Genomic DNA, 27395 nt, shown 5'->3' on the forward strand with positions numbered 1-27395 from the left:
CCAACTACCCTGACTTGAACCTCTCAGAGATTCTATGGGGTATTGTCAAGAGGAAAATGAGAGACACCAGACCCAACAACACAAATTAACTGAAGGCCGATATCAAAGCAGCCTGGGCTTCCATAACACCTCAACAGTGCCACAGACTGATCGACTCCATGCCATGCCTCATTGATGAAGTAATTTGTGCAAAAGGAGCCCCAACCAAGTATTGAATGCATAAATGAACTTGCTTAGGGAACATTTGCTGTTGTTTTGACTTAATTAGCTTATTAGAGCTCTTCTCAGGTCGACCTTTCTGTATTATAATTTTTGTATTCTAATATTTTAAACTTGATTTTTGATTTCCATGAGCTCAAAGCCGTAATCATCAAGATTGAAACAAAAGGCTTGAAATGTTTCACTTTGTGTAAGGAATCTTCTAAGATACTTTTCCACAGTATACATTTTTTTTTGATGCACTTGTATAAGTATAAGTATAACAAAAATTTTACTGTTGTTGGTACTACATAAAATGTTACTTTGATAGTACTACATTCAATCACTACCCGACCTACTAGATTTATATTAAACATCTAATGTACAAGCAGTGTTATGACTGTGTATATATTCCCCCTCGTGGTCATATGATGTAAAATGATAGTTCCTCAGAAATAGTGACGTTATTTCCCTGTCTGCCTTCTCTGTTGTGCTTGCATTTAATCCATTTGAAACTTTCATCATAAGAACTTCACGTCACAATGCTCTGTAACTAGTAGGGCTGGGTGACTGTGACGTCCAGATTCCTTAGACACGGTGGTGTATTATGAGTGACGTGTTAACAGAATGTTTCCAATTCTGGACGCGGACCAAGTCCATTATGGTGAAGGGAATGGTGTTCCTAGGAAGCCTGTCAGCCCGACCAGGGTATCCATGCTGACTTTATTGTCTCCACACAGCTAGTCACACCATCCACCTCCTGTCACTGACACGGGTGGCAGCGGGAACACACAGAGGCCACTTTGTCTTTAGTCGTCTTTGTCAGTCTGATGCTGGAGAGACAATCAGGACATGGCTGGGTGAGGGTGAGATCACTGGGGGGGGAGGGGGGGGGTTGGCTTTAAGCGTGTGGTTTAATTCCACTGACCATACCTGTTCATGGGTTGATGCTATTGTTACAGTTGGAAATTAATTCTATTTATGTCAGGTGACTGACTGCAGGGCATTGTTTTATAAGAATTTCTTCCCATTTAAAAATGTTTATTCATTTCCAAATGATTAATTGATTTAACATCCTGTATATGTTGGTGGATACTAAACACTTTACTAAAGCAATTACTAAATCTCCCTTTTCTTTAACCTGAAATGCAATGCATTTCCAATTTATTACTGAACATGTATTAATTTGAAAAAAATGCCTTTATTTCACGTTTTCTTTTCATACATTTGTTGTGTAATAAATAGACATGAGAAACAGGCTGGTGATTCCGACCCATTCTCATATCATTTCTGCACCATAATGCTTTTTTTTTTTTTTCCTTTCTCCACACTGCAAACAAGATTTCATAGAATTTACAACAGAAAATAAAAAGAAAGCTTGACACAAGCCGACAATACTGCCACCAGCTCCACGTTCATCAGCTTTATCTGATCCATAGATCTCCGAGCTGTATCTCTGTAGCAAATCCCAAGAAACAAAAATATATATATTCACAGATAAAGTATTTACACATTTTAAGATTACAAAGGAAATGGGCAGAAAATGAAGAAGTTTCTACAAGAAACAATCTTTCAAAGGGAAGATTTTTTTTCTGTACAAGATGCACCTTTGCCTTAAATAAACAATTCAACACTTATTTGTATTTTTTACAGATTCCTTTTTGTTTTCACTGATCCCTGAAAATACCACTTTAAATAGTCTTTTTTGTTAAAAGGAAAGATGCATCATTTTAAGTATTCCCCGTGACAATTAAAAAAAAAAAGCTTACAGTCTTCTATACAATGATCCTGTACAATATAAACATCAGTTGTTTTAAAAAAAAAAAAAAAAAAAAAAAGACTCCTACTGTGTGAGCTGTCCAACTGAACGAGAAGCAAGGAATGACTTGGTCTTCAGAGTTCTAATTGGGTAGGAAGGTAAGCAGAAGTGCAAGCCTCTAGTGCATTCACAAACAGCAATGATCCATGAAACTGAATGAATGGATTCTTAGTGTGGCGGTGAGAATAGCGTGAGGTCTGTCAAGTTATTAGACTGAAATACACTTCTGTACGGTGAGTAGAATACTGCGCTAACAGTATTAACAGGACCCCATCATGTCAAAGCTAAACAAGCACCGTGGGGGGGGAGAAAACACCTAAACCAGGGATTCCCAAAACGCCACCGGACAGTGAAGCGGAACAACACTGTACACCACGAGCATTCATGTCATACAATACAAACATTCACACAGACTAAAGGAGGACAGTGCGATAGTGCGCATGAACACGGCTGCAAGCGACAGCTTTCAGAAACACTGTTGCCCCGTCAGGGTGTTTCTGTGCTTGTGTGCAACAGCAAACACTGGAAATGCAAGGGGCAGTTGGTTGGTTTCCAGACAGCACTGGATAACCTAAACCTCATAATACTAGAGTCTGGATTGCAAATTGCCTATCAGCTGTACTGATCAGAACTTCTTTTTTTTTTTAACAGTCTTGAATGGTAAATCACTTGTGTATCCCTTCTACAACCAGAACCAGCCACCTGACATTGAAAGGATATCACGGTGTGTGGTGAAAAGGCATTGTGAAGTCGAAACATTTCAAGTCTGCATTCTTCAATTAGCACTGTCTCAACGTACGGTGAAATAATTTTGTCGTGGAATGAATTATGAGCCTAGGGTCACTTTTGGAAACACTATACTACACTAGAATTTGGTGTAAAGGTATACATTTTAATTACTGTGAAAGGTACCCATCTTGCGTTCTTTCCCCAATCACCATTTCTACAGTATGTCCTACAGAGGGCAGCACAATCACTCATTCCCCCCCCCCCCTTTCTCACATTCACACCTGCACAAACACTTGAACAGTGTTTTGAGGGAAGACAACGCAGCAAGAGGGATCACTTCTAAAGGACAACTGAAAGGATGGGAACACTTCTGGGGGAGCCGTAATACCATGTGTGAATCTCTGAAAATGGATTCCTTGACTTTGCATAAAATAAGACAGCAGCATACATACAGTTTGCTGGTATGGGGAGGTGAGGATTCATCTCTAGAAATGATTGAACGAACCATTTTGTAGCTTTCATTTCATATCCACTCTGCATTTCTTTTAAAACATGTGTGGGGGGGGGGGGGCTTTAGCTAGTGAAGACTTCCCTGCTCTCAGGAGTCCAAATCTACATCCTCTCTGTGTCATTACAACCACCACCTGGTGAGAACAGTGCCATCTCCCATTAGGGAGTATGTGTCCCTCCCACAGATACAAGTGTTTTAATTGTGCGTGTGAACAGTATAAATGAGCAGCTAGAAGTGTGTGTGTGTGTGTTCCTGTTCTACTACTTTAGTGCCTAACTACGATAGTAAAATAAGGAAAATCATGCAAAGCGAGGACATTTGTCCAGTCCCCACTTTGCCAAGCTTTATCTGACTTGGGGTTTAGTTTAGGGATTAGGGTTAGTTAGGGTTAGAAATAGGTTCAGAATTAGGGTTAAGCTTAGGCATAGAGTGGTAGGTTTAGGAGTCAGGGTAAGGTTAATTTAGGGTTAGGTCATTGAGGTTAAGGTTAGGGTAAGTGTTCATTCAGTGATACTAAATAGGTGGACCGTATTTTGTTAGTAAAACCAACGTGTGAGTGTGTGTCTGTCTGTAGAATTATAATGAGGGCTATGCACTACATATTGTCTCTAGAAAGCTTATGAGAACCAGGGGAGTAGTTTAAGTGTTCAAATCAAGACCAGAGCTGTGATAAACCAAGCTTAATGGAAGAGGGACAATGAAGAGTGCTGCACCAGGAAGCAAGATGGTACCATGTTGTGGAAATGCAAGGGTCACTGGAGGAGTAGAAAACCCATGTTTTAAAGAGCACCTGGAATCGTAAACAATCTTGAGTAAATATCTGCATGTATAAAAAGAGTCCCAAATAGTTAGCTGCACTGTATCCCGGCGATGTGTTGGTTTCATCCCCTGCTTTTCCCACTCTTCTGTGCTCGTGTTTTTGGCATGGCTTTTTGTTGTTTGACACCAGGGTATGGGGACAACTGTTGTTGAGACAGTGCTAGTAGTTTTCCGGGGGGGGGGGGGCAAACTTTAGTTCAACGTTCCCCTACAGTTCTCTGCCCCACACAAGCAGGGGATTTTCTCATCCTCGATGGGGAACTTGTAGTCATAGGTGATCTCTTCATTGACGTTGATGGGTTGTCTGGAGTAAATAACAATCTTCTTTTGGGCCTCCACTGTGATCACCTTAGCGTAGCAGTTGGGCTGAAAAGATGAACCAAACACTGGGGTAAACATCTGCTAGCCTAGCACAGTGAAATTCTGTCAAATAGTTGTAATTAACCCAAGTCCACGTTCTGCTACAGAGAGGAAAGGCTTACATTGCAGCTGTGGTTGATGAAGCGAGCGAAGTTTCCACACTTTGTGGCATCTATGATGGTGTCATGGTCCACCCGGAACATGTAGCTGCTTCCGATGCCCTCGTCCTCATAGCGCTTCTCCCTCATGTCGGCAATCACCTGGACACAGGATTTGACAGGTTCACACACAGCCTGCTTAACCATTTACATGGAGGGGAATTGGCCTATACAGACAGGGCTTTCTTAGGGAAAGAATGTGAAACAAACATACACAGTAGCCACTGAAAAAGAACCATTTGGTTGTCAATGGAACATAATTAGCCCAGAGGTGAGGACAACTGTTGACCAAGACCAAACTTGATGTGATAAGTAAAAGAGTGCCTTTGTTGTCATTTAAATACAACACTGCCTCTCCACTATCATCCAAAGTTGTTGTCCGTCCAAAAACATCCCGCTGTAAATCGCAATCTGTGTCAGGTGGGCCTATTCTTGAAAGGTTATTGTATTGCAGAGACTAGCCAATTCATAAAATAGGGTCATTTTATCATAGTTATGTGCATTAAGGCGTGTTCTGCAGGCAAATGTTAATGCTGATGCGAGCTTTAGGGAAGCCCCTGACTACAGTGTGCAGTTTGGAGTGGTGCTCATTGGGGGCGGAGTCAAACATTTAACACCCACCATTTATTTTGCTCATCTGAGGTTTGACAGTCACACACTGAATACAAACACCCATGTTGGTGCTAGGCACACGTTGAATACAAACTTATTTCATTTTTGAAGATCGTAAGAAATATTATGTGAAGTGGTACCAGCACGTGTTGTAAGATTTTGCTTCATGCTATATTTGAGACAATCTACTGATATTGTTGCAAGGAACCCGTATTTCGGATTAAATGCGTTTGACTCCCCCCACATTGAGCCCGGACCCGGAACCGCACACTGCAGTCAGTGGTACTTAGAGCTTTATGATACCGAGGTGTTTGGCTTGCCTGTTTGAGATCAAACCAGTGTTTATTGTAATCCACATCGTCTCTTCAAAATACATTGAGTCCACTCAACTTACAGTATTTCCTCAAATAAATTGCAAAACCAGACCGGGTTGCAGTCCACTTCTGGTTGTGCAAGATCATCATGTTTGGAATGACGGTATATCAAAAGCCATAGAATGCGGTAAAGTGAAGAGAAGCTCTATTGCCACATTACTATACAGCCGCTCCATTAAAACATAAGTCCTACCAGGGCCCATATCTGCCATTTTCAAATCTGGTTCTGGTGTAAATGGTTAACACTCAGCCATATGACATTTAGCAATTTGGCAAAAAGTAGATGTTTGTGGTGTTGGATTATGTCTTCTTGCAGGTGTGTACTTCTCACCTGTCTGATGTTCTGTCCCACGTACTCAATCACCATCTCATCAGCAGCAATTGGCTCCATAGCAAACAGGCCCCAGTCATGGATGTGCGACTTGCAGAACCGGATCTTCTTCTTACGGAACTGGGGAAGCGCGCAGGGAGACGTTGAGGTGACACAGTATTGCATTTACACCAAAAGCAAAAAAACAAGCAGTGTTTGTGTTGTGGGCTGTCTTTTTGCCTCTGTACCTTCAGTTGGTTGAACTTGAGCAGGTCACTGTCACAGCTGAAAGAGGACAGCAGGCGGCGCTGCTCAGAGCGGCGCTCAGAGCCAGCTCTGGTGGAGACCAGAGGCTGAGCGGGAATACTCATGCCCTGCAGAAACAGACAGGCATAGACAGAGTCCGATGAAGAAAAAAGGAAAAACATGAGTTCCTACTCCACAAACTACTATCTCCCCCAAAGACAAGAGTCATCACGTCGTCCCCACAGAGTCATCACGTCGTCCCCACAGAGTCATCACGTCGTCCCCACAGAGTCATCACGTCGTCCCCACAGAGTCATCACGACACAGCAACTTGAAATGGAGAGAGAACACCCTGCTGAAACCCACCTGCATGTCAACAGGCCCCTCCTCCAGCAGGTGCCGGTTGCTGTTTAGGTATTTGATCTTGTCCTTCTTGTCGATCTTGTAGTAGCCCTCGCTACGGGCACAGCCAGTCATGTGATCCCTCATGCCATCGTCCCTCTTCTTCCTCTTCACCGCCGGGATGTTGGTAGGTGCAGGGGAGTCAAGAGAAACCCACAAGGCTTTTGGAGAGAGCCCAACTGTGGCTTGGGCTGAGCAGTTTTACTGAACGTCTATCTACGTGAAGATGGGCATTTCCAGATACTACTTCACATATTCAGAATTCTACTTTTTCAAATAGAGTACTTTTTTAATACAGCTCGAAATAATTAGTAATGTACTAGCAGTAACATTAGGAATAAATTAGCAGTCATATTAGCAATGTGCTCCCAGTAATTAACAGTAATATCAGGAATATATTAGCAGTAATATTAGGATTATATTAGCAGTAATATTAGTAATGCACTTGCAGTAATTGGCAGTAATATCAGGAATGTCAGGCAGTAAAGGATATGAGGGTGTTGGACCCACAGAGTGTCGTTCAGCCAGTCGTTTCCGTTGTCTTGCTGCAGCATCTTGTCGTAGGTGACCTGCAGATGCCGAATGTCCTCCTCATCGATCCCGTCGTTCCATATGTCGTACAGGATGGTCATCTCCTCAAACTCCGAGCGTGGGTGGTAGTGGAGCCGCGGTGGCGTGGTTACAGGCGAGTGGCTGGCCAGCAGCAGCTCCTCCCAACCTCGCCGCGCCTTCCGCGGTGGCTTCTGAATGGACTCCTCGTCGTCGTAGCGGAGGCAGCGGTCGTCGGGCGGGAGAACTGTATTGGGCTCCATTTCTCCTTCCCGGAGATCCAGGCCCAGCACGGAGGAGTCCAGGCCGGAGCGGCTGGGGATGTCGGGGAAGGTGGCCGCAGCAGCCATGTTGGCGGAAAGCTCCGTGAGATGAGCGTCCTGGGGCAGTGAGGGCGGCATGATGGCGGGGGTCACCAAGAGCTCCATGGACTCCGTTTTCGGTGAAGCGAGTGCCGCCAAAGCCTTTTTACTCTTAGGTCGACCGGGCTTTCTCTTGGGGGGTGTCACATCAGGGGGCACAGGGAGGTCCACGGCGGGGACAGCTGGCAGGTCTTTCGGCACGCTGGTCAAGGCCTCTCCCTGGAGGGCGCCAAAGGCCGGGGTCTGGCTGGCCGGGATGCCGAGAGGAGGCTCTTTGAACAGCGGGCTTTCTTTCCGGTGCAGGGGCAGCCCGGGGGCCATGGCGTTGGGGTCTGGGAAGACAGGGGTGAAGGTCAGATCTCTGCCCGGGGTTCGGGGGATGCCTGCACTCAGGTTGGGGGACTGGGCGGGGTAAGAGAAAGGGCTGCCGGAGATGTGGGGGGAGCTGAGGCTAGCCAGGCTGCTTCCGGTCAGGGGAGCTTCGCCGCCTGGCGTGATGGGCACTGTGTCTGTGCTGCTCTGGGACTTGCCCAGGCTCCTGGTCCTGTCCATAAGGTCTCTACCCGGGGTCCGGGGCAAATCCTCGTCCGTGGATAACCTGGCCCTGAAGTGGAGATCCGGCAGAGGGCCGGGGGGCGGGAGAAGTAGGGCGTGGCACCCCGCGCCGGAAGTAGGGGGAAGAGGTAGGTGTGTCAGAGGGACGGCTAGGGATCGAAGTAGGGCTGTGTCGGGCTCCAGGGACGCGGGAGCCCCTCTACCTGGCGTACATGGCAGGTCTTCCAGGTGGGCCTTTGGTTGGGCATCCTGGTCGCTGTCAGCCAGGGAGCCTGTCGGAGTGGGCGGCCGCAGGTTGGTGACATCATCCGGCTCCGTTTTCAATATGGGGACGACGACTTCCAGGTAAATATCCGGTTCGTCGGCTGAAAGATTTTTGCAAGTTTATTTATATAGCACAGTTCATACAGAGGCAATTCAATGTGCTTTACAAAGAAAAAGAAAAATATAAAAATGCAACAACATCAAAACAAATACTCAAATGAAAACATATAATCAGAAAACAAAGATTAAAAATGAGATAAAAACATAGGAAGTTATAAGGCTAAACAGTGTGGTTAAGTTTAAGTGCTCAGTCATAGACACGTGAGAAGAGAAGTGTTTTTAACCTGGATTTAAAAATGGATACGTTTGGGGCACGTCTGGCCAGGTCCCAAAAAAAGATGACAAACATGTCAAGACAAATGGTCAGATAAAAGCGATGCGCGCGGGGCAGCAGAAACGACAGCTGACACATGAAGTGTGTGTGGTTACTTAATAGGAGTGGGTTTAGACCTGGGACTCCTTTGGGGGAAGGGGGCCGGAGGTCCTCCAGGCTGGACAGGCCAGGCTCCACTGCCTCCTCCTCCATGAGGGCTCTGTGGTTGGGCTTCAGCCCCTCCCTGGGACTGTGGTCCTCCACACCAGACAGCTCTGAGGGCTCATCGTCTGGGGGAGGGCCTAGGGGCGTGCTGGGGGCCTTGGGCTCTGCCTCGTCCTCAGACGAGGAGGATGAGGAGGATGAGGAGGACGAAGAGGTCTGAACCCGGTTCTCATCTTTATCAGCTAGGCTCTCCACATCGACTGCCTCCTCTTCCTCCTCCTCCTCTTCTTCCTCCGAAGAGGATTCATAATCGGAGGAGTCCCCGCTCGCAGAGGAGTCAGAGTTTGCTTTAGAAGATGCTGAACTGGCAACGTCTGACCAGACAAGAGAAACACCAATAAGAAAAGTTAGATGCAGAGTTAATGCAAAAAGTATCGAACAACTAGCAACTGACAAATAAAGCGTATTTTACCCTCATCAGACGACTCTGATGATTCACCATCACTGGATGAAGCTGCCTCGTCTTCTTCCTCATCATCCTCTTCGTCTCCACTGTCCTGAACCCCCAGAGGTAAACATTTATTATTTCAAAATGGTTGTACAGCAGAATGCCTCAGGTTTCCTCAGTTGCCTTATTGCTTTTAACAAAACAATAAAACATTACGTGTTTTTTATTAAAATTACCACAACTGATGATTTCCAGACAAATATAGTTTATTCATTTTTGTCATATTGTCCCAGACACAACCCAGTCGATCATTTACAATAGAGGCTATGTAAAAGGATTGGTTGTCCATCCTATCAGAAGTAGTTGCCATGCAGGCTGGCTAACTTTCTTGTCAATTGTTAGCTATTCATATAATATGAAAACAACCACTTCGATACCCAATTTTGCCTGTCTCTTGTGTTCTTGTTCAACTGCACCGTTCACACATTAGGCTACAGCCAGGGGAGTTGTCAATATCAAATGTGAAACGAATCATGTTAGGTCAGACAGGCACAAAGATGTGCTTAAACTGACTCCCACCGTACAAAACCAGGAAATAAGGTGCAAGTCCATGAATACAATAGATAGAGGTGATCATCTGAAAGTTTGAGGAGCCACTCTGTGACGGACAATACAACACGGCTTAGAAAGCTGTTAAGCATCCAAAGAACCAGTTTTACAATAGTGAGCACTCTCAGGCTAGACCGTTTGACTGACAGCTTACCTTGCTAGACGACAACCTCTCAGAGGCTTCTGTCTCATCAGGCTCCTCCTCCCTGTCGGACAGGGACTCCTCCTTCTCGGAGGTCTCCACTTCCTCCTCTCCCTCACTGTCCAGCTCCAGCGGCCGGGAGTGTCGCCTCCGCGATGCCGCGCTGTCCTCGTCCACCCTGGAGTCATCCTCGGGAAGCTCCGCTATGTCCTCCAGCTCATCGTCCACGGGGGTCGAGGGCCGGGCTCGCTTAGTGTCTCCGGTGGAGGTGGCTTCAGGAGGGTCCTTCCTCTTCACCTGAACACACACACACATCCATAATCTCTCCCACTGAGCTGTGACAAAACACTTTGTACAATTATTCTAGAATGTACCAGAGTCCTTTCAATATACTTTCAGTCAGTGGTGAAAGTGACTGGAGGTACCTTGAAGGAGGGAAGGCGGATGGCTCCTCGTAGGCCGATGCCCAGGCCCATGCCCTCATAGCCGAGGCCTTCTCCCTTGTTCCAGTTTTCCAGGAGACTGGAGCCCAAGGTCTCTTTGGGTTTGGGCTTCTCCTTCTCCTCCTCCTTCCCCTCACCGGTCTTCACTGGGGTCAGGGACGCCTGGGTTGACAAAAAACCATAAGGAAATCACATTATCTGGCCCGGCTAACACAGGTGAAACCCTGGACAGAACAGTCATTTTATTACTAGTAGTAAATGACAGTGAAGTGTTTATTTGAAATGGCAAAGTACACCTTCTAGCTGAAAATCGTTAGCCAGTAAACAAATCTGTCCTTTTTATTGAGTTTATTAAGTTGACATGGGGGAAATCTTTAAATACATGGTTCTGATGCCTACCTTGTTGTCACAGTTCATTTCTTCAACACAGTTGAACAAACCCTTACTCATAATCATAACCCATCTAGTCTGCTCACTTTGAGAGTTTCCGATTCAAAACATAACAGGATTGGAAAAAGATAACATTCTTTTGTATCCGAGCAACAACAGAGATTCCATCGTTAGACACTGCACGGAATCTTAAGGTCTTTAGCCGAAGACCTTTCACAATCCTCCCCATCTCAAACGAGCCCGAACACAAGGTGGCTTCGATCAGCGACTCACCTTGGCGGAGTGTTCCTTCTTGTCCCACCACTCGTCAAAGGCCCGGAAGGCCACCACCTCCACCATCTTGCGGTTCAGGTCCCTCTTCATGATGGCCTTCAGCTCCTTAACGATGACCAACAGCACCCCTTCCACGGTGGCCTTGTGAGGGTCCTCCTTCTTCACCTCGTAGCCCGGCGGGGGGACGGCAGGGTTGAACTTAGGCAGGGAGGGGTGGGGCCAGGGCTGCTGGGCGTGGCCTCCCGCGCTGGCAGCCGGGGTGCTGCTCATCGACAAGGGCGGGTAGGGACCCCCGAACTGCATGGCAGCCGACCCGGCTGCGGCCGCCCCTCCCGCGGTCATGAAGTGCGGGTAGGGGTAGGGCCCGCGGGTCTGGGCCATTCGACTCAGCATCTGGGTCTGCATCTGGAAGGACATGTGAACGCTGCCCCATTGAGGCAGGCAACTCATCAGCTCCATCTGCATCATGGGCACCATGCCAGGTGGGTAGAGGTGGGGCAGCATGGGGTGAGGCCCTCCTGGCGCCAGGTGAGGGTGCGGGCCTGGGACGGCGGAGAGATGGTGGGGGAGGCCGAAGCCGGCCTGAGGAGGTAGAGGGGGGAAGCCGGGGGGCGGGAGGGGGATGGGCTGCATGGGCGACACGGCCGAGTTGACCACGATGCCCTTGGCACAGTCGCCGCTGTGCGTCGGTGTGCCGGGTACGTCTTCCTCGTCCGAGATCTCCATATCCTCCCCAGAGGACTGATGGCTCTGTGGGGGGTGGGGGGGGGGGCAAGGTTAAAGAACATCTCTGCAATAAAGGAAAACACTCAAGAAACAAGCTTCTTCATCCCTCCCCAGCTTCTCCATTCTTACAATATCAGAAGACGTAAATCAACCCTGATAATCCCTCCCTACAGTGAAAACACAGGCTCTCTTTAATGCTAACCTTGATATGAATGTAACAAAATGGCCCAATTTATACAGCATGGGGTTATTTACTAATCCTGCAACAACTGAAGGATGAGACGACTCTAAATATTGCTCAAGTATTATCAAATATACCCATGACTATTTGGCCACAGAAAAAAAACACAGCTGTTGATTCAATGTCCTTGAACAACTCAAATAAAACTATGCAAAAATCAAAAGGCAAAAACAACACAGTCGCAAATGACTATGGATCTTAGATTACGTGTTAGAATGCTTTCCAAGTGAATACTTACAAGCATGAAAAAATAGATAAATGAATCCCACAACTCATTCATATTAGTTGTCATATTATATCTGGCACCGAAATCATGATTTATGTAAAACAGCCTGGCGAGTGTTGTTCCAAACTGGCAATATCATTGACATTTTTCCTTTAACATGACAAGCACACTTTGGCCAATCCCGTTTGTCAGGCTCAACGGAATGAGGAAGTACACGAGTTGAATGGTGTTAATGGCCAGCTGGCCCTGTAGTAACGATGTGTCCACTGAGAGCTTGAAATAGGAAGTGAAAGTGTTTTGTATTCCACAACAGCAGAAGGAGTCAGGTTTCCTTTCCCAGCAACTACTACTAAGGCTAGGGTTTCACAGCCAGGGCCCATCACTGGTGACATATGATAAAGTAGCAGGACTTCTTCTCATTTTTATTTTTCATTTATTTTTTCACATGACATCTACTTGCCTTTGAGTATTTTTGATTAGCAGGTGTTTTTCGTTAGGAGTGGCTTGCAAACGGAAACAGTGATTTCAGCAGTTCGGTTACAAGCAACTGCGAATTAAGTAGTCTGGCACACATCCGCGGCAGGTGACATGTTTCATTTATCAATACAATGAATGATTACTCACAAGCAGACTGGTCAAACCTGATTGAAACCTAGAAGTATGAGGGCATGTGGGCAAAATTATATTGCCAGAAGGTTGCTCTACACGCAAAAAAAACTAGCAAACACATTTAGTTTAAAAAAAATCTAGACATTCTTGTGGATTGATGGACCTACTACACTAATTTGCGGAGCACACTTGTTTTGACATAGTGCGAGGTGTCACTAACTCACAGCAGGCTGCCATTCACCTTTTGATTTTTTTCCCACCATGGACTTCCTCGGGCTTCCCATTTAGGAAATACATTCTGTTGAGTTTTTTTTACAGTACACGCTACGGCAGACATATGGAAGATGGGCAGATAGTGTCACCCGGTCAGGGAGTAAACCTCCGCAGAGTGGAACCCGATTAATTTACACCAATGGATGAATTATTGCCTTACTGTTTAATCCAAGTTCATTACATTTCACTGATAATGTTATACTTAATATTTCAAAATGTACTGATTTTCACGCTATGTCATTAGAATTCAACTGAAGTCCTGGAATATTACTTTCATTTTTTGGGACATACAATTGGCAGTGACGACCTTGTCTTGGCACAGCATCTCCCAACGGGTTTGGAAGAGTTAGACTAGGTCATGAGTCTTCTGAAACACGCCCTCCAAAGCTATGCTGCTACTGTTGCACTGCTCACTCAACCAGGAATCAGCAGCTTGTAGGTGTCCAACCCACCACATTGAGTCGCTAGAGTACAACGACAAGGACTCCCCTGCCAGTCTGCTGTCCACCCCAACCAGTGGTAACCAACCACGGTCCTGAGGAGCCACACACACTTCATGCTTTTGATTCAACGACCTGGAACAACAGGTGTCTCATGGCAACAACCTCACAGCGGGTTTGAGAGAACTGAATATCAAGACTAAGGCTGTAAGTCATTATGCTTCTTATCACACTGCTTCCTAATACAGGAAGTGATTACTGAGACACATGCATTGGGAGGAGAGCACTTTCCCTTGGCAACAACAATAATTGAGCTTGCAGTCGCTACAACTACCTCATAACATCCCTGTCAAACAACCCACTAATCTACCCTAGATGGAGTGGTCATTTTTCAGCACGATATTTGGGTTGAAAAAGGTCAACAAATGATCCAAGTACAAAAAGTGTGAAATAGTTATATTATCATGAGATGTTTTGAGGAGCATGTGTGTTTAAATTAAACTATGAGTATTCATCAAAAACAAGCTCTAAAAATGAGTTACACTGAATGATATCTTGCATGGGCAAAATTAATACTTTTTAAATAAAATGCATTAAAGATATTCTTGGTAAATAAAGGGGGTTGAAATATATACACACCACTAAGTACAAACAACGTTATTTTGTACTCAACTACATTTTCTTTTAATTTATTTCTAAATGTTTTAACACCCAAATCTATGCTATCATGCTGAATGTAATAAAAAATGTATCTATTTTACAAAATATATTTTACAACCAAAAGTAAAATATTGCCAGAACAATCAGAGATACACAAAAATATACATTTTCTGCTCCTGCAAGCGTGGAATTGCCCATCTAGTAAAGAATTAACTAGCCACATTATGAGTTTTGAATCTACTGCAAAATGCTTTATGATTTGAAACAAACATTTTAGAATGCATTAATAGTTTATAAACCACAAAGTGACAACTAGTTCTGATGGCATGGGAATAACCACATCATAAAACATTCTGTGACTGTTGTTTTTTTAAACTCATATGGAGTTAAGAACAGACACAGAAAAAGGCAATGTGTGTTTGCTATTAAACCAGAGTGAACCATTTCCTCTAGAAGCAGAAAGAGATAGAGTAGAATGAGACAAAAGGGAAAGCGCACCCTGACTATCAGACACACAAGCCTATGTTTACTTCCTGTGCGACGCCCCCTGTGTAACTGTCAACTGTGTAACTTCAAGCAAATCTCCACAGAACCACTAGCAACTACTACCACCATCAACTATTACCATCACTACTACCACTACCACCACCAACTATTACCATCACCACTACCACTACCAACTATTACCATCACTACTACCACTACCAACTATTACCATCACCACTACCACTACCAACTATTACCATCACCACTACCACTACCAACTATTACCATCACCACTACCACTACCAACTATTACCATCACTACTACCACTACCAACTATTACCATCACCACTACCACTACCAACTATTACCATCACCACTACCACTACCAACTATTACCATCACCACTACCACTACCAACTATTACCATCACCACTACCACTACCAACTATTACCATCACCACTACCACTACCAACTATTACCATCACCACTACCAACACCAACTATTACCATCACTACTACCACTACAAACACCAACTATTACCATCACTATTACCAACTACCACCTACTACTGTGGTCAATATAATTTAAGTTATATTATAAGCTTGGGCATTCCGCATGCATGCATCTACAACTTCCTAAACACAAAATCTACCCAAACAGTGGCTGATACCATTGGCCCTTACCTCCACCTTTTCTGTTGGAGTATGGTTTCCAAGGTGACCATCCTTCAGGTCACTGGCGTTCTTCCCGGGGATCGGGACTGGAGAGCCGAGCCTCTTGATGAGCAGGCCTGTTCCAGGGACGGGCTCCTCGTCGTCCGAGTCAGGCAGGGGAGTGGGGCTGACATCCTCCAAGCCCGTGCTGGGGGGCCGAGAGGTGTGGACGCCCCCGAAAGGAGGAATGGGCGAGAGCTGGGACGAAGAGGACGAGATGGGGCTCCCGTCCATACGCACCTCAGTGTCCGATGAGTCGCCTCCGGGGAGGAAAGGAAGCTTTGTCCTTTTCTCCTTCAGGAGCATCTCAATACGGGAATCCAGGCTATTTCGCTCTGACTCCAGGGTGGGTGTCCCAGGGGAGGGGGGGCAGTGATCCGGGGTACGGCCAGGGGGCGTGCTGGGGGGGGCCTTGGGTTCAGGTGGCGGTTCTGGAACGGGGGGAGTGCCTGGCTTGTCCTTGACCGGTATGACATCGGTGGCAGGGGCCGGGGGGGGCTGGGGGGGCCGCCGCTGGGGAGGCTGCTGGAACGGAGGCTCGGAGGGGGGGAAAGCAGGGGGCACAGGGGGCTGCTGATAAGGGGAAAACGCAGATGTGAAGCCAGCACTGGTTGGTGGAGGAGGGGTGTGAGCAAAGGATGCGGCGGCCGGAGGGGGTTCGGGAGGAGCGGGCTGGTGTGGCTTGAAGGCGGTCGGTTCAGAGTTGCCTCGGTAGGACCCTGACCCCCCACTGCCATGGACGTAGCGTCTCTCCGGCCTCCGGTTGTATGCGTCCTGGAACTTGCTCTCATGTCTCCGAGACTTGAAACCCCCGGAGCCTTCGGCCCGGCTGGACTGGTAGGCTGGCGTGGACTGCCGGCTGGAGTAGTTGGAGTCCTGAGAGAACGGGGTGCCGCTCTGCCGAGGCGTGCCCTGGGACTGCGGTGTGTCCTGTCGCAGGCTGGAGTAGGCCGTTTCCTGGGACAGGGGGGTGGTGTTGGTGCCGGTGCTGCTCGGGGTCACCGTCCCTCCCACCGCTACGGATGAGCTGCTCTCGGAGAGCCGCCGCAGGGGTTCACAGGCCTGTGGAGGGACACGGCGAAATCAGAGACGGTCCTGCAAACACGTCCTACGTACAACAGCTGATTTATTGACAATCTAGTTCAGGCCTTAATGGAAAATAATGGAAAATAATGAAACATGATGCATCTTCGGCATAAAGCCACTGCTACTGTCTCACTGAACAGACCGGGAGTTCTATCTAAAGGTGTTGGGTTACAATAGTCTCAATATGCATTCATTTGAAATAGCTAGGCTAACTAGCAGCCTTGCAGAAGCAGTTAGGCTATTGTGTGAAGTATAGGCAGGCTTCAACTGCTCCGCCTGTTTCCTCTACAGACATGCAGGGGTTCTGGATAACATTCCTTCCTGGGCCTCCTTTTACCACCTGCTGCACTGATAGTCTCAATTAGAGATAACGGTGTCAGCTTAGATTGGCTGAAACTTACTAGAGTAAGAATGACTCAGGCATGGACCAAAATGATTCACCATTAAAGCTGGAAAAACTACAGACAGAAATGACTAAACAATGTCTTTGAAAATAAATGTCTTTGACATAAAACACTAATAGTGACTATGGTTACTGTTGTGCAATGTGAATGGGGTTATTCAGATGATTATATACTGTATGTAATAGTATTAGTTTGAAATAACATTTACAGGTTTTGCATAAAATAAAAAATCTTCTGAAAACAGGCTGATGGAACTTTGGTATGCAGAAAATCGTAATTCAACCACCCAACCATGTTACTTTTTGGGAACCCTATTTGATTGACTTCTAGCAGACACTTTCAGATATTTCCAATTCACTTCCCTTGCATTAGAGAAATTCTCGCTAGACAAACCTGAACAAAAAAATACACGTATTATAAAGGTGTTTACACAATAATTTCAAAGATCGCACAGAAATCAACAGGTGTTCTAATCCAGGGGTGTTTACTCACATTTTGAGCATGCACAGATTAAGATAAACATAATCTATTTTTTTTTCATGACAACTGCATAATTGGTCAGTCATAATCAGTTAAATATAAAATTATTAGTAATCATGTAAATGTATTTCCTGGCAATTCTGCGGTACAGTAAATACAAATCTGTCAGACACTTCATTTTCAATAATGCAAAAGCTCCTTAAAGCAGGATTATGCACAGAACTTCGCAGTTGTTTCCAAGTACCAGAGCCGTGCCTATCAGAGGAATTAGTGTTACAAACAGGTCAATATAAGAAAAAACATCAGACACATTAAACATGTGAGCTTGAATTGGAACACACACGTTGTGTCAAACACAACCTCTTCTTGAACATCTTACCATAAGAGCCTTAGCCAGGCTATGAGGGGACAATTCCCTGGTATCCTCTCCTCCCACTGGAAGGGTCCGGGGGGTGAATGTCCCATTCAACAGTAGCTGGAAGTACCTAAGCCGATTCTCACCTGGATGTGTAAGGTTAAAATATGGTTCAATAGGGGTTTCATGGCACCTGACTCAGACTGAACATTAAATCTCTCAATTACCATTCAGCTGAAATCTAAGAAACATGTAAGAACATCCACAGCAATCAATACACATTATATATGCAACAATGTTTTCAGAGCCTTTGGAAAGTATTCAAATCCCATTACTTAGAACACATTTCAGGGTGTTATGACCTGAACTCAAAATGGGTTAAATTGACATTGGTTTCAATCTACACACTTCATCCCATACTGTCAAAGTGGACCTTTTCTCTTTTAAATCTTCACAAATGTGACATGTGAGTGACTACGTTTACAACAACTTTCACACAGGAACATCATTCTGAAGTTGCATGAACTCAATTTGTGCACAATAATAGCCTAACCAATCCATCCCAGTACCCCACACATACAAGTATTAATGTTCTCAAGTCTAATAGTGAATTTCAAGAACATATTCAACCACAAAGACCCAGGTAGGCTTCCCAAAGCCTTGCAAAGAAGTACACTGATTAGTCGACCGGTAAACATTTAAAAGCAGACACCAAATATCCCTGTGAACACTGTGAATATAATAATTAGGCATTGGACAGTATCAGCAACCCCTAGTCTATACAAATATACAGGTGTTTTCACTCAGTTGCCTGAGCGGATGGAAACAAAGCAGGGATTTTACCATGAGGCTAATGGAAGTTTTAAAACAGCTGTTTCCAACAAGCCACTAAAGTAATACTGCAAAGAATGTAGCCAAGAAATTAACAGTTAGTCCTAAATGCAAAGCATTATGTTTGGGCCAATTCAATCCAACACACCACTCTTCATATTTTAAAACATGGTGATGGCTGCATCATGTTATGGGTATGTCTGTCATCAGTGGGGTTTGTCTTGAGTAAAATGAAACAATAGTACTAAGCACAGGCAGACTTTCAGAGAAAACCTGGCATCAGACTGCTTTCCAAGAGATCCAGTAGTTTCCAATAGCTCCTAATTCACCTTCCAGCAGGACAATTACCTAACACACAACAACAAACCTACACTTGAGTCGCTTACCAAGACAACAATCAATGTTGGACTGGTCAAGTTACCGTTTTAGTTTAGTGCGGACGGTTGGGCAGAGCATGAAAATATCTAGCAATGATCAGCAAATCAACTTGACGAAGCTTGAAGAATTTAAAAAAGATTGATGGTCAAATATTGTGAAACCCAGGTGTACAAAGCAAATTTTTCACAGCTATAATCACTACCAGAAGTGTTTCTAACATGCAATTACACAGATTATATTAATTTCTCATACAATTTACTAAATTGGTAGAATCCACTTTGACATTATAGTGCATTACACATATTTTGGATGACTGACAAAATGACAATTGAATATACTTAATCCCAATTTTCCTAATGCAACAGAAGTTGGATTTGTTAAGGTTATTGAATACATAAATATTTTATTCAATTTCTAAAAATAAAACCTGAAAAGGGATTTCAGAGTTTCTGCATGTGTAGTTTTCCACAAAGTACATTTTCTAGCGTCCTTTCATTTAGGTTCTACATTTAAATCTGGTGTTCATACACAATATTATTAGTTATTATTTGATAACCCAATATCAGGGATATAAACTTACTAGTCAGGTGAAATTATAATGAAACATTTGTACTCAGTATGCCTGAGATATTCTCCAGCCTCTCTTTATGTTGATAATGTAATCAGTATAAATTCAATGCAACACAGAGAACGTTCCTTATAACCTTCTGCAAACATGACAACAACTACTGTCTCTTTAAGAGAATAGAACAGTTGTGGGCTCATGATTGGAGTAAGTAAAATAGGATAGCCTATTTCCCTGACAAAAGGAATATCGGGTAAGATTTTTATTAAAGATAATGGCTAGAGCCAAATATATTAAGACTGTAAAATGCTGTCAGAGTACATAAATAGGCTAAAAAATCTATTATAGACATATGTAAATATAGTTAGAATTAATTTTTACAAAAAATCTAAAGATAAATATGACTATTTCCTAGGCAGTTCCTTTGCACAGAAACAATGGAACCGCAATAGCTAAATCAATGACTAATTCCATAATTTAAAGAAAAACATACGAAAATAAATGATAAGTAAACGATTTACTATTTTTGTTTTTTTATTCTATTTCACAAATACAGTAGCAGACTTAACGGATCATGGGCTGAATCCTTAATTTAACAACACATTGTATTTTGAACCTAGTCTGAATCCCAAGCAAATCGTACAGACATTCAAGACGCAGTTGCTCTGGTTACCAAGCAACCACCGTAAACGTACACGTGACAAAACGTTGTCCTCTAAAAATGCAATTTGTGACACTTAATAAATAAAGGACAACGTTTTCACATTTCAGTAACTCTGAATCAAACTGAAAATGTATTTAGCAATATATATATAAATACTCGGGTATATTTAGCCGATGCAAAGACTATTTACCTTTCGGATCCAGCTCAACGTGGATGAAGTTGCCCATGACAGATGTGTTGTGTAGAGTCTGGACAGCATCCTTGGCCGATTTTACAGTTCCAAAAACCACTTTGGCTATTCCCAAATGCTTTTTGTTCTTCGGATTGTACAGAATTTCCACCTCTTCTATGTCCCCAAATTTTTTGCACATGTCAGTCAAAAAACCTTCTCTGATATTATCGTTCAGCTTAGCAAATGTCACCTCCTTGGGAGGCACACGGCCGATGTAACATTCATCAATCTGGAGAAAGAAAACAGTTACATGAAACGATCGGTGGTACAGCTTTAACTTGCTTTTGAAATCAGATGTTTGCCCTACAGGCTACAAAATTACAAAGAAAAAGAGAGCGCATGTAGCCTGGTTAAATAATATAATTTGGAGTAGCCTACGGTTCACATTTCACCAAACAATTAATTACGAGAGAATGGTCTTGATATACAACATGCAACATGTGTTTATTCTTTAAGGGACAGCATATGTTGCATGTCTGGATTACAAATCCCCCGCTCCAAAAAAAGCATGACAGTTGTATCAACACTGGCCAGGGGGTGTGTCTGTCTACTTAAAATTTCGCACTTAAGAAAAGGCTACAACGCGCTGTAAACGCTCCTAACGTATAAAGCATGACAAAGTATGTCAAGTTCTGACGGGTATGACTGAATTAGCGAACCTTAAACTTCGGAACTGGGAGATCGGTCTCCTTATACTTCGTCCAGAGACGACCGATTCTCGGGTCTCGGACGATATCCACTGGTGGCATCCCAGGGTTCTGTTGAATGAATAACAAACTGTTACGACACCAGAAGTTCTGACAAGCAGGTAGAATAGAAAACGACAGCTGATGAATCAAGACCGGGATTCCACCAGACACCGCTACACATAAGGAAACAGGTTAGAGAATGGAGTCTGCGTTTATATAGTCTAGTGACTTCGGATACAATGTCAGGTGCAGAAAGTAACGCGTCCAGTCAACTAACAATGTAGCATACACTGCATTGAACGTTGAGGTAAACATTACACAACTATGTAGCAAATGGTTTTTCCTTTCGAATTCGGATATAATAGGCTACTTACGGGTATGTTAAATGTCGTTCCATCGTAGCGATACAGTTTGTGCGATCCCCTTTTCAGCGCTGGGTCAATAATCAACTTGTAACTTCTCCAATGGTGACTTCGTTTCTCCCCCGAACTGCAAACGGGATGGTGGTTCTCCATGCCGTTCGGCAAACCTGTGTAGAAAAAAAGATGAGAGCAACACCAACACGGACTCGCACACGAACACTAGTAGCGATAGTAGATTGACTTTGCAAAATAGCCTAGGCTACTATGAGGAGGAAAATGGGGGTTAGAAGCGTATCCCAGTTACCGAAACAGACATTAGGCTACAGAGGAAGGAAAAAAGAGCAAGCTTACTTGAACTCTGCTTTCTGCCATGGTCTTCGTTTAGCCTGTTTCTTTCCCCTGGCTTGGACATGATTTGTCCGATCGAACGTAATTTTAATAATCAAACGGCGAGATCGTTTACCTCTCACTGATTACATTACATGATTTAAAGGATACTGCCTCCTTTTTGCGAGCCAACACATATTGTGCCTCCAGTCTGGGGTTTCTGTCTCTCCCACAATACACCACTATTGAGCTTCGCTACCCCTCATATCATTCGCACTTTCGCTTCGACTTTTATTTTTATTTTTATATATTCGAGGTTCTTTACATATGCGTACATTTTAGAATATCATTATACATTTTAAACAAACACATCAATAATTCAATATATCGTTGTATTTTAAAAGTGATATTAAAGTGGCTCATTTGGTCGCACATTGAGCATTAAATAAGTGTTGAATCTACCGCCTACATTTACTCAGACGGCAAACAAGATGGGCATAGGAGGTCGATGGAAGTTCGGTCTAAGCACAGATCTCGGATCAGTACTACGTTTTAAGTCCTGATCGAAAGGGTGATCCTTATGATAAAAAAAACCTGACTCTAGATCTGTCATTGTGGACAACTTCTCAGGAACAATGTTTAGTCTGTTTACACTTGATTCCATCAATAAAACATCCCTCAAATACATTTTAAGGCTATAGACTGACGACGTCTACCACATAACCTATAACCTATAGTCAGGATACTTGTCTGTAGTACAAATGCCAAATGTGGGGACATTTTAAACCCATGATTTCTCTTTAAAATGGCACATTACCATATTTACCCGACACATGTTTTGCATTATTAATCTGTTAAATTTTCTACTTAAGCTTTGTGTTAGTCGAATGAAGATACGTGCCATCCATTGCTTGACATTTTGCAGTGCTTGGGCAATTGGCTGGTTAACAGTATCAGTTCTACTGGCCAATCAGAGCAAAGCACCATTTTAGCTTCTGCTATTAGAGGCACGGCTGAGGAATCCTTCAACAGAGAGCAGAGAGAGGGGGCTGAGCGCGCTCTCAGCAGCCATTTTCCTGAAATGGGACTCAATGGCCAATATGGGTTTCCTTTGTTCCAAAGGGATCTTTATACTTGATTTCCTCATCTCTTTATGGACTATGATAAATTACAATGATTCCTCATTGACAGGATTGAGAAGAAGGAAGATAAAATACTGGATGTTATCCCTTTGACATTTTGAACCTTTTTTCTCCTCTGACTGGAATCCATCTTTGTCCTAACTAGGTCATGGCACACCCATATAAAAGCATTTGTGATTCTTAAGTAAAAAGAAAACAGTAGTGAATAAACAGCTTGTAGGTTGAAGTTGTAATGAAGAGAACAGCACAGAAAGTATAATGATTGTTGTGTAATGGCATTTTGTTGACATTGCACTGTAAATGGCCATGTATGATTATATCATGTGTAAGTTCAATTTTATTAATTTTTGTATAATTATGTATAAATATGAAGGCAGTGTGCAGTTACTATTATTAAAGTATCACTATACTGTTAATTTGTGGACTTCTATCATACATTGATCATTTAGAAGTAATGGTGTCAGTAAAATTACCAACTCTCTTCAATACATTCATTTGCATGCTGTTTTAACTATATCCATCAGTGGCTATGTCTATTTGCTACTCTAATGTCAGCACAAAGCAGGCCAGAGAGCAAATGGCCTTTAGCAAAAATGCTGAATCACTTAACTGGAAATTTGCTGTTGGTTCTCAACAAACCCCCTTTACTTGTTCTACATTAAAGAGTGGTTGCTTCTCATCTTTCACATACCATCTAGTTACACAACAGGGACCTTTAATACCCTGAAAGTCAGTAAGTATTCTTCTTTCAAATGATAACTCATGAACTGTGTCAAATTGTGTTTTTAAAGGAGTAGGTTATCCATTATGTTTGGCATTAGATAACGAATGTGTGAGTAACATTTACCTGACCTTGCTTCAAGGGCATATTTTAATTTCTTTAGAATTTCAGACAAAATCCTATTCATCAAGTATCATCAAAGCCTTACCACATAGATAATGAATCCTAAAGGAAGCAGACAAAACTCTAATGAACATATTTACCTTAACATTGTGATGAAATACATTTATCAGGCCTAAATGCAGGGGGAAATTGAACGTTTTCATTCCCATCTTCGGATCCTCTAATAGTGGCTTAAAGGAAGGATGGGGATGCTCCTAAAAAGAAAGAAAACAATTAGCTGAAAACTATTTCTCTACAAGGCTTTTGTGTCTTTACTGCTATGTCTAACAAATGGTGAAAATCTTCAAGCAGCATCAGCGAGAGTAGTATGCAAACCAGCTGCCCCCCTCTCTTCCTGAAGACAGGATTGCAGTAAAATCCCTCACCCTCGAATTTGAAGATATCAAAAGTGAAGCTGCAAGACATAACATACTGCCATGGAAATCTTGTCATTTTAAAGGTAATGGAATTTGAGCTGTCAAATAGGCAGGATCTAAAAACAATGGTAGATGATTGTTTAAGAGGCAGATTAACCAAGGATGTATTTATCCAAGTTTATATTTTTAACAAGTATCATTGCAAAATAAAACTAAACATTGTGAAATAATGTTGTTGGAATTAAATACTAATCATACAACTTACAGTAAATTTAACATGTAATCCAATAGAAAGATGTCTTATTGGAAGCACTGAAATGCTTTTTAGGGGTAAAATCTATCTTGTAGACATCTCATTGCTCCCCCTTGTCCAAAAACGACCGTTTATATGTACTGTTTAATGGCTTCTCTTTCTGTTGTTCTGTTCTCAATTTCAAAATGGCTTCTTCACAGACAAACGAGATCACTGTGTGCTGTTAATGTTGCTGCGCCATTGCTGGGCGAGGTTGTTCATTCGCAAAAAAAGAGCTGTGTCCCACACACAGGACTGTTTGCTCACTGGAAATGTACCATATCTATGGTGCGCAAGAAATATGACTTCAACTGGTGTGTGTTTAAAAGAGTGTAGGTTACAGCAGAATTCAAACTACAGATAGGAGAAACATTGCACATTAAGTCCAGTCGTCTAGTTGCCGGGGCTGCAGTAGGCAGACCTTAAACGGTTTTGGCACACAAAAGTAATCTGAGAATCCGTCGGGTTGCCAAGCGTCTGAGAGAACTGCACCCACACAGCCATATATGGTCAGAAGAAACGATTTCGAACATAGTGCTGCATTTCTTTCAGGACACTCCAAGAGGATTTCATTTTACGTGCTCTCTCTCTCTTTCCAAATGGTTCGATGTTGTATTTCGAGGGGTTGATACACAGAAGATGTCAGACAAGCAAGATGTAATACATCCTATAGGTAAAGAAGAAATATAGAAATCATGGTGTTTGTTTGTGTTTGTGTTTCTTTTCCTAAGTATTAAAGGGACTCCGGGTGAACTCGTCACAGTTGCTGGACAGTTACAGTATGCCATGCATTAAATATTAGTGTCTTGATCAAAAGCGGCTGAACAAAAACGTGGAGGAGCTCGTTTTTCCAGATAGGGTCCTATTTCACTATTGCTGCGTAATTGGCCTAGGTTAAAAAGGAGCGTCGAACCATCTAGTCACGAGGCTGAAAGCTGTTTACTAGCCATTCAGTGTTATTCACATCCTCTAAAAACAACATCGGTTCTGGCATGCCAAATACCAGCAATTGATGATGGGCCCTGTTTGTAGATAATAGAGTCATTCGTTGCGCATAATAGAAAGGAGCCGTGCAGGCCATTCCATCAATTCTGTGCTCATTCTTACAGGCCGTGTTCTTTCTAGTATTTCAAGCAGCAAGAGTGGAAATTATAATGTAAGAAGTGTTACCCAAAGGTCTCTATTCTATGACCGGCAAAGCATTATACCGTGTCACATAGTATTTTTATATGGCTAAGCCGACCAGCTGTTTTTGCGCTATTCTAGAATTACGCAAGCAGAGAAGGCACACAAAAGCACAACCAGGAAAAAAGCGAAAGGGCCTCTTGTGCAGAAGACCAACGACTGCAGCACAGTAGGATATTTATTTGCATATAATCGTACCGTTGCATGTCAAGCTGTTCTGTGCGGGCAAGCTATGCCTTAGTTATGCACTTTTCTTCAAAAAAATAAATAAGAGTAGGATATTATTGATTATTGAAAATGTAACCCAATTTTCCATATCAGTTAATTAATACTGGTTCTTTGGGATTTTTGTTTGTATTTGTAAAACTTTTAAATTATAGGTTTTGATAATACTTATTTAGAGTAATTTAGATTTAAATCGCATTGAATCAGAAATTTTGATCGGTGTCCTAGATAATATAAAACGGATGTAAAATAAAGTAATAAAATAGACATCAGGTAATTTAATTTGTCATTTAAATTACTGTTAAATATGAAATATATTGTCCTAAATAGTCAACAGATGTGAAGTTTAACATCAGCTACATTTCAACACGTCACTCTTATCTCGAATTCAATCTCAGGTAAATAAATTACATTTTCTAGGGAGGGATAATGTTTTCAATAGCCTAGTATACTCCTGTTGATTTCGTTTGTGTGAACGACGACATTAGTCTATAGCTCACACATTATTAAATATTACAGAAACAAAGATCACATGTTAAGATTTACACATTGAATCATAAAGATGTTTCTCATCTGCAACACTATCCAAATTACTAGGATCAATATAATTGATTTAACAATCGCCGAGGAGGAACATGGCTTAGAGCGTACACTGTGACAACGTCACCAAACGTACGCAGTCCGAAATGGACAAGAGAGGTGGAAAGAGGCCATCTTAGCCCACTGATATTTAACGTTTTCTCCAATGGTCTCCAAATGTCAAGTCTTCTCCAAGGGGCTGAATAAATAGAAGGGTAAACTGTTCTCATACTTACGCAATAATAAAGTTGCTAACGCTAAAAGCTTTTATATCCCATTCGTTGATCTCCCTTTACGATTACAATATCTGTCAGATACCAGAAAAATTTATATATATATTTTGCTTTTGTTTTCTCTATCTATTTACGCCACAAACAGTATCTAAACCACGACGTTTTTCTCTCCATAGGCCGTATGTTTTTCACTCACATTTAGGAAGACGTAGCATGACCGCCCTCCTTCATATACTCCCTTTTGGTGACACTCCATATGGCAATAAACTGTTGAGAAGAACCTTACATTAATACATTATTCACATATAGAAACCGACGAATACCAATACCGCAAATGTATTCGATTAAATCTAAATAGCCTATCATTGTTGTCATTTAGACACATTTTTCATCCTACAAGCGCCAATATCTTTTTGCTCGTAAAATAAATACCTGACCTCAGATTTGTAGAACATTTCAAACACGAACACGTTTTACATTATTTTATTAGTCCTCATGTAGTCTATTTAATCTGACGTTTTAAGCATCAATTTGTTTATACCAAATTACTGTGTTTGTAATGAGGCCAGTAAATGAAAGGGTGCCACAGATGAAATTTCAGAAAATTCTGCCCTAGAA

At 42.9% G+C, this 27395-nt stretch overlaps 1 protein-coding gene across 6 annotated transcripts; it reads right to left on the reverse strand.

Annotated features, from left to right (window-relative positions):
* Nucleotides 1–1502: 1502 nt before the first annotated feature.
* On the reverse strand, nt 1503–27301 carry setd1ba (SET domain containing 1B, histone lysine methyltransferase a). 6 transcript variants are annotated; one of them, XM_034296892.1, is made up of 19 exons: nt 27215–27301; nt 26974–27044; nt 23988–24101; nt 21547–21701; nt 21143–21241; nt 20442–20712; nt 17838–17959; nt 15459–16550; nt 11112–11861; nt 10431–10610; nt 10018–10302; nt 9279–9363; nt 8779–9180; nt 7032–8369; nt 6503–6669; nt 6139–6264; nt 5912–6031; nt 4559–4696; nt 1503–4442 (listed from the first exon to the last, which is right to left on the reverse strand). In XM_034296892.1, the coding sequence occupies exons 4-19, from the start codon at nt 21685–21687 to the stop codon at nt 4269–4271; spliced, it is 5490 nt and encodes a 1829-aa protein (XP_034152783.1). In that variant the 5' UTR covers nt 21688–21701; nt 23988–24101; nt 26974–27044; nt 27215–27301; the 3' UTR covers nt 1503–4268. The 6 variants fall into 6 exon arrangements, with proteins under 6 accessions (XP_034152783.1, XP_034152786.1, XP_034152784.1 ...); XM_034296895.1 differs by lacking the exons at nt 26974–27044; nt 27215–27301 and adding exons at nt 24273–24301; nt 24529–24949; XM_034296893.1 differs by lacking the exons at nt 26974–27044; nt 27215–27301 and adding exons at nt 24223–24301; nt 24529–24949.
* Nucleotides 27302–27395: the final 94 nt, after the last annotated feature.

Source organism: Esox lucius, chromosome 14, assembly GCF_011004845.1.
Source record: "Esox lucius isolate fEsoLuc1 chromosome 14, fEsoLuc1.pri, whole genome shotgun sequence".
NCBI lineage: Eukaryota > Metazoa > Chordata > Actinopteri > Esociformes > Esocidae > Esox > Esox lucius.

What these genes read in the sequence shown, in the direction of transcription:
- setd1ba (XM_034296891.1), bottom strand. Translation starts at nt 21,946, where the DNA reads ATGTCCAAGCCAGGGGAAAGAAACAGGCTAAACGAAGACCATGGCAGA. An exon ending in GAACGACATTTAACATACCC is followed by an intron (nt 21,242 to 21,546) that starts GTAAGTAGCCTA and finishes TTCATTCAACAG; the next exon opens with AACCCTGGGATGCCACCAGT. An exon ending in TCATCAACCACAGCTGCAAT is followed by an intron (nt 4,443 to 4,558) that starts GTAAGCCTTTCC and finishes TCATCTTTTCAG; the next exon opens with CCCAACTGCTACGCTAAGGT.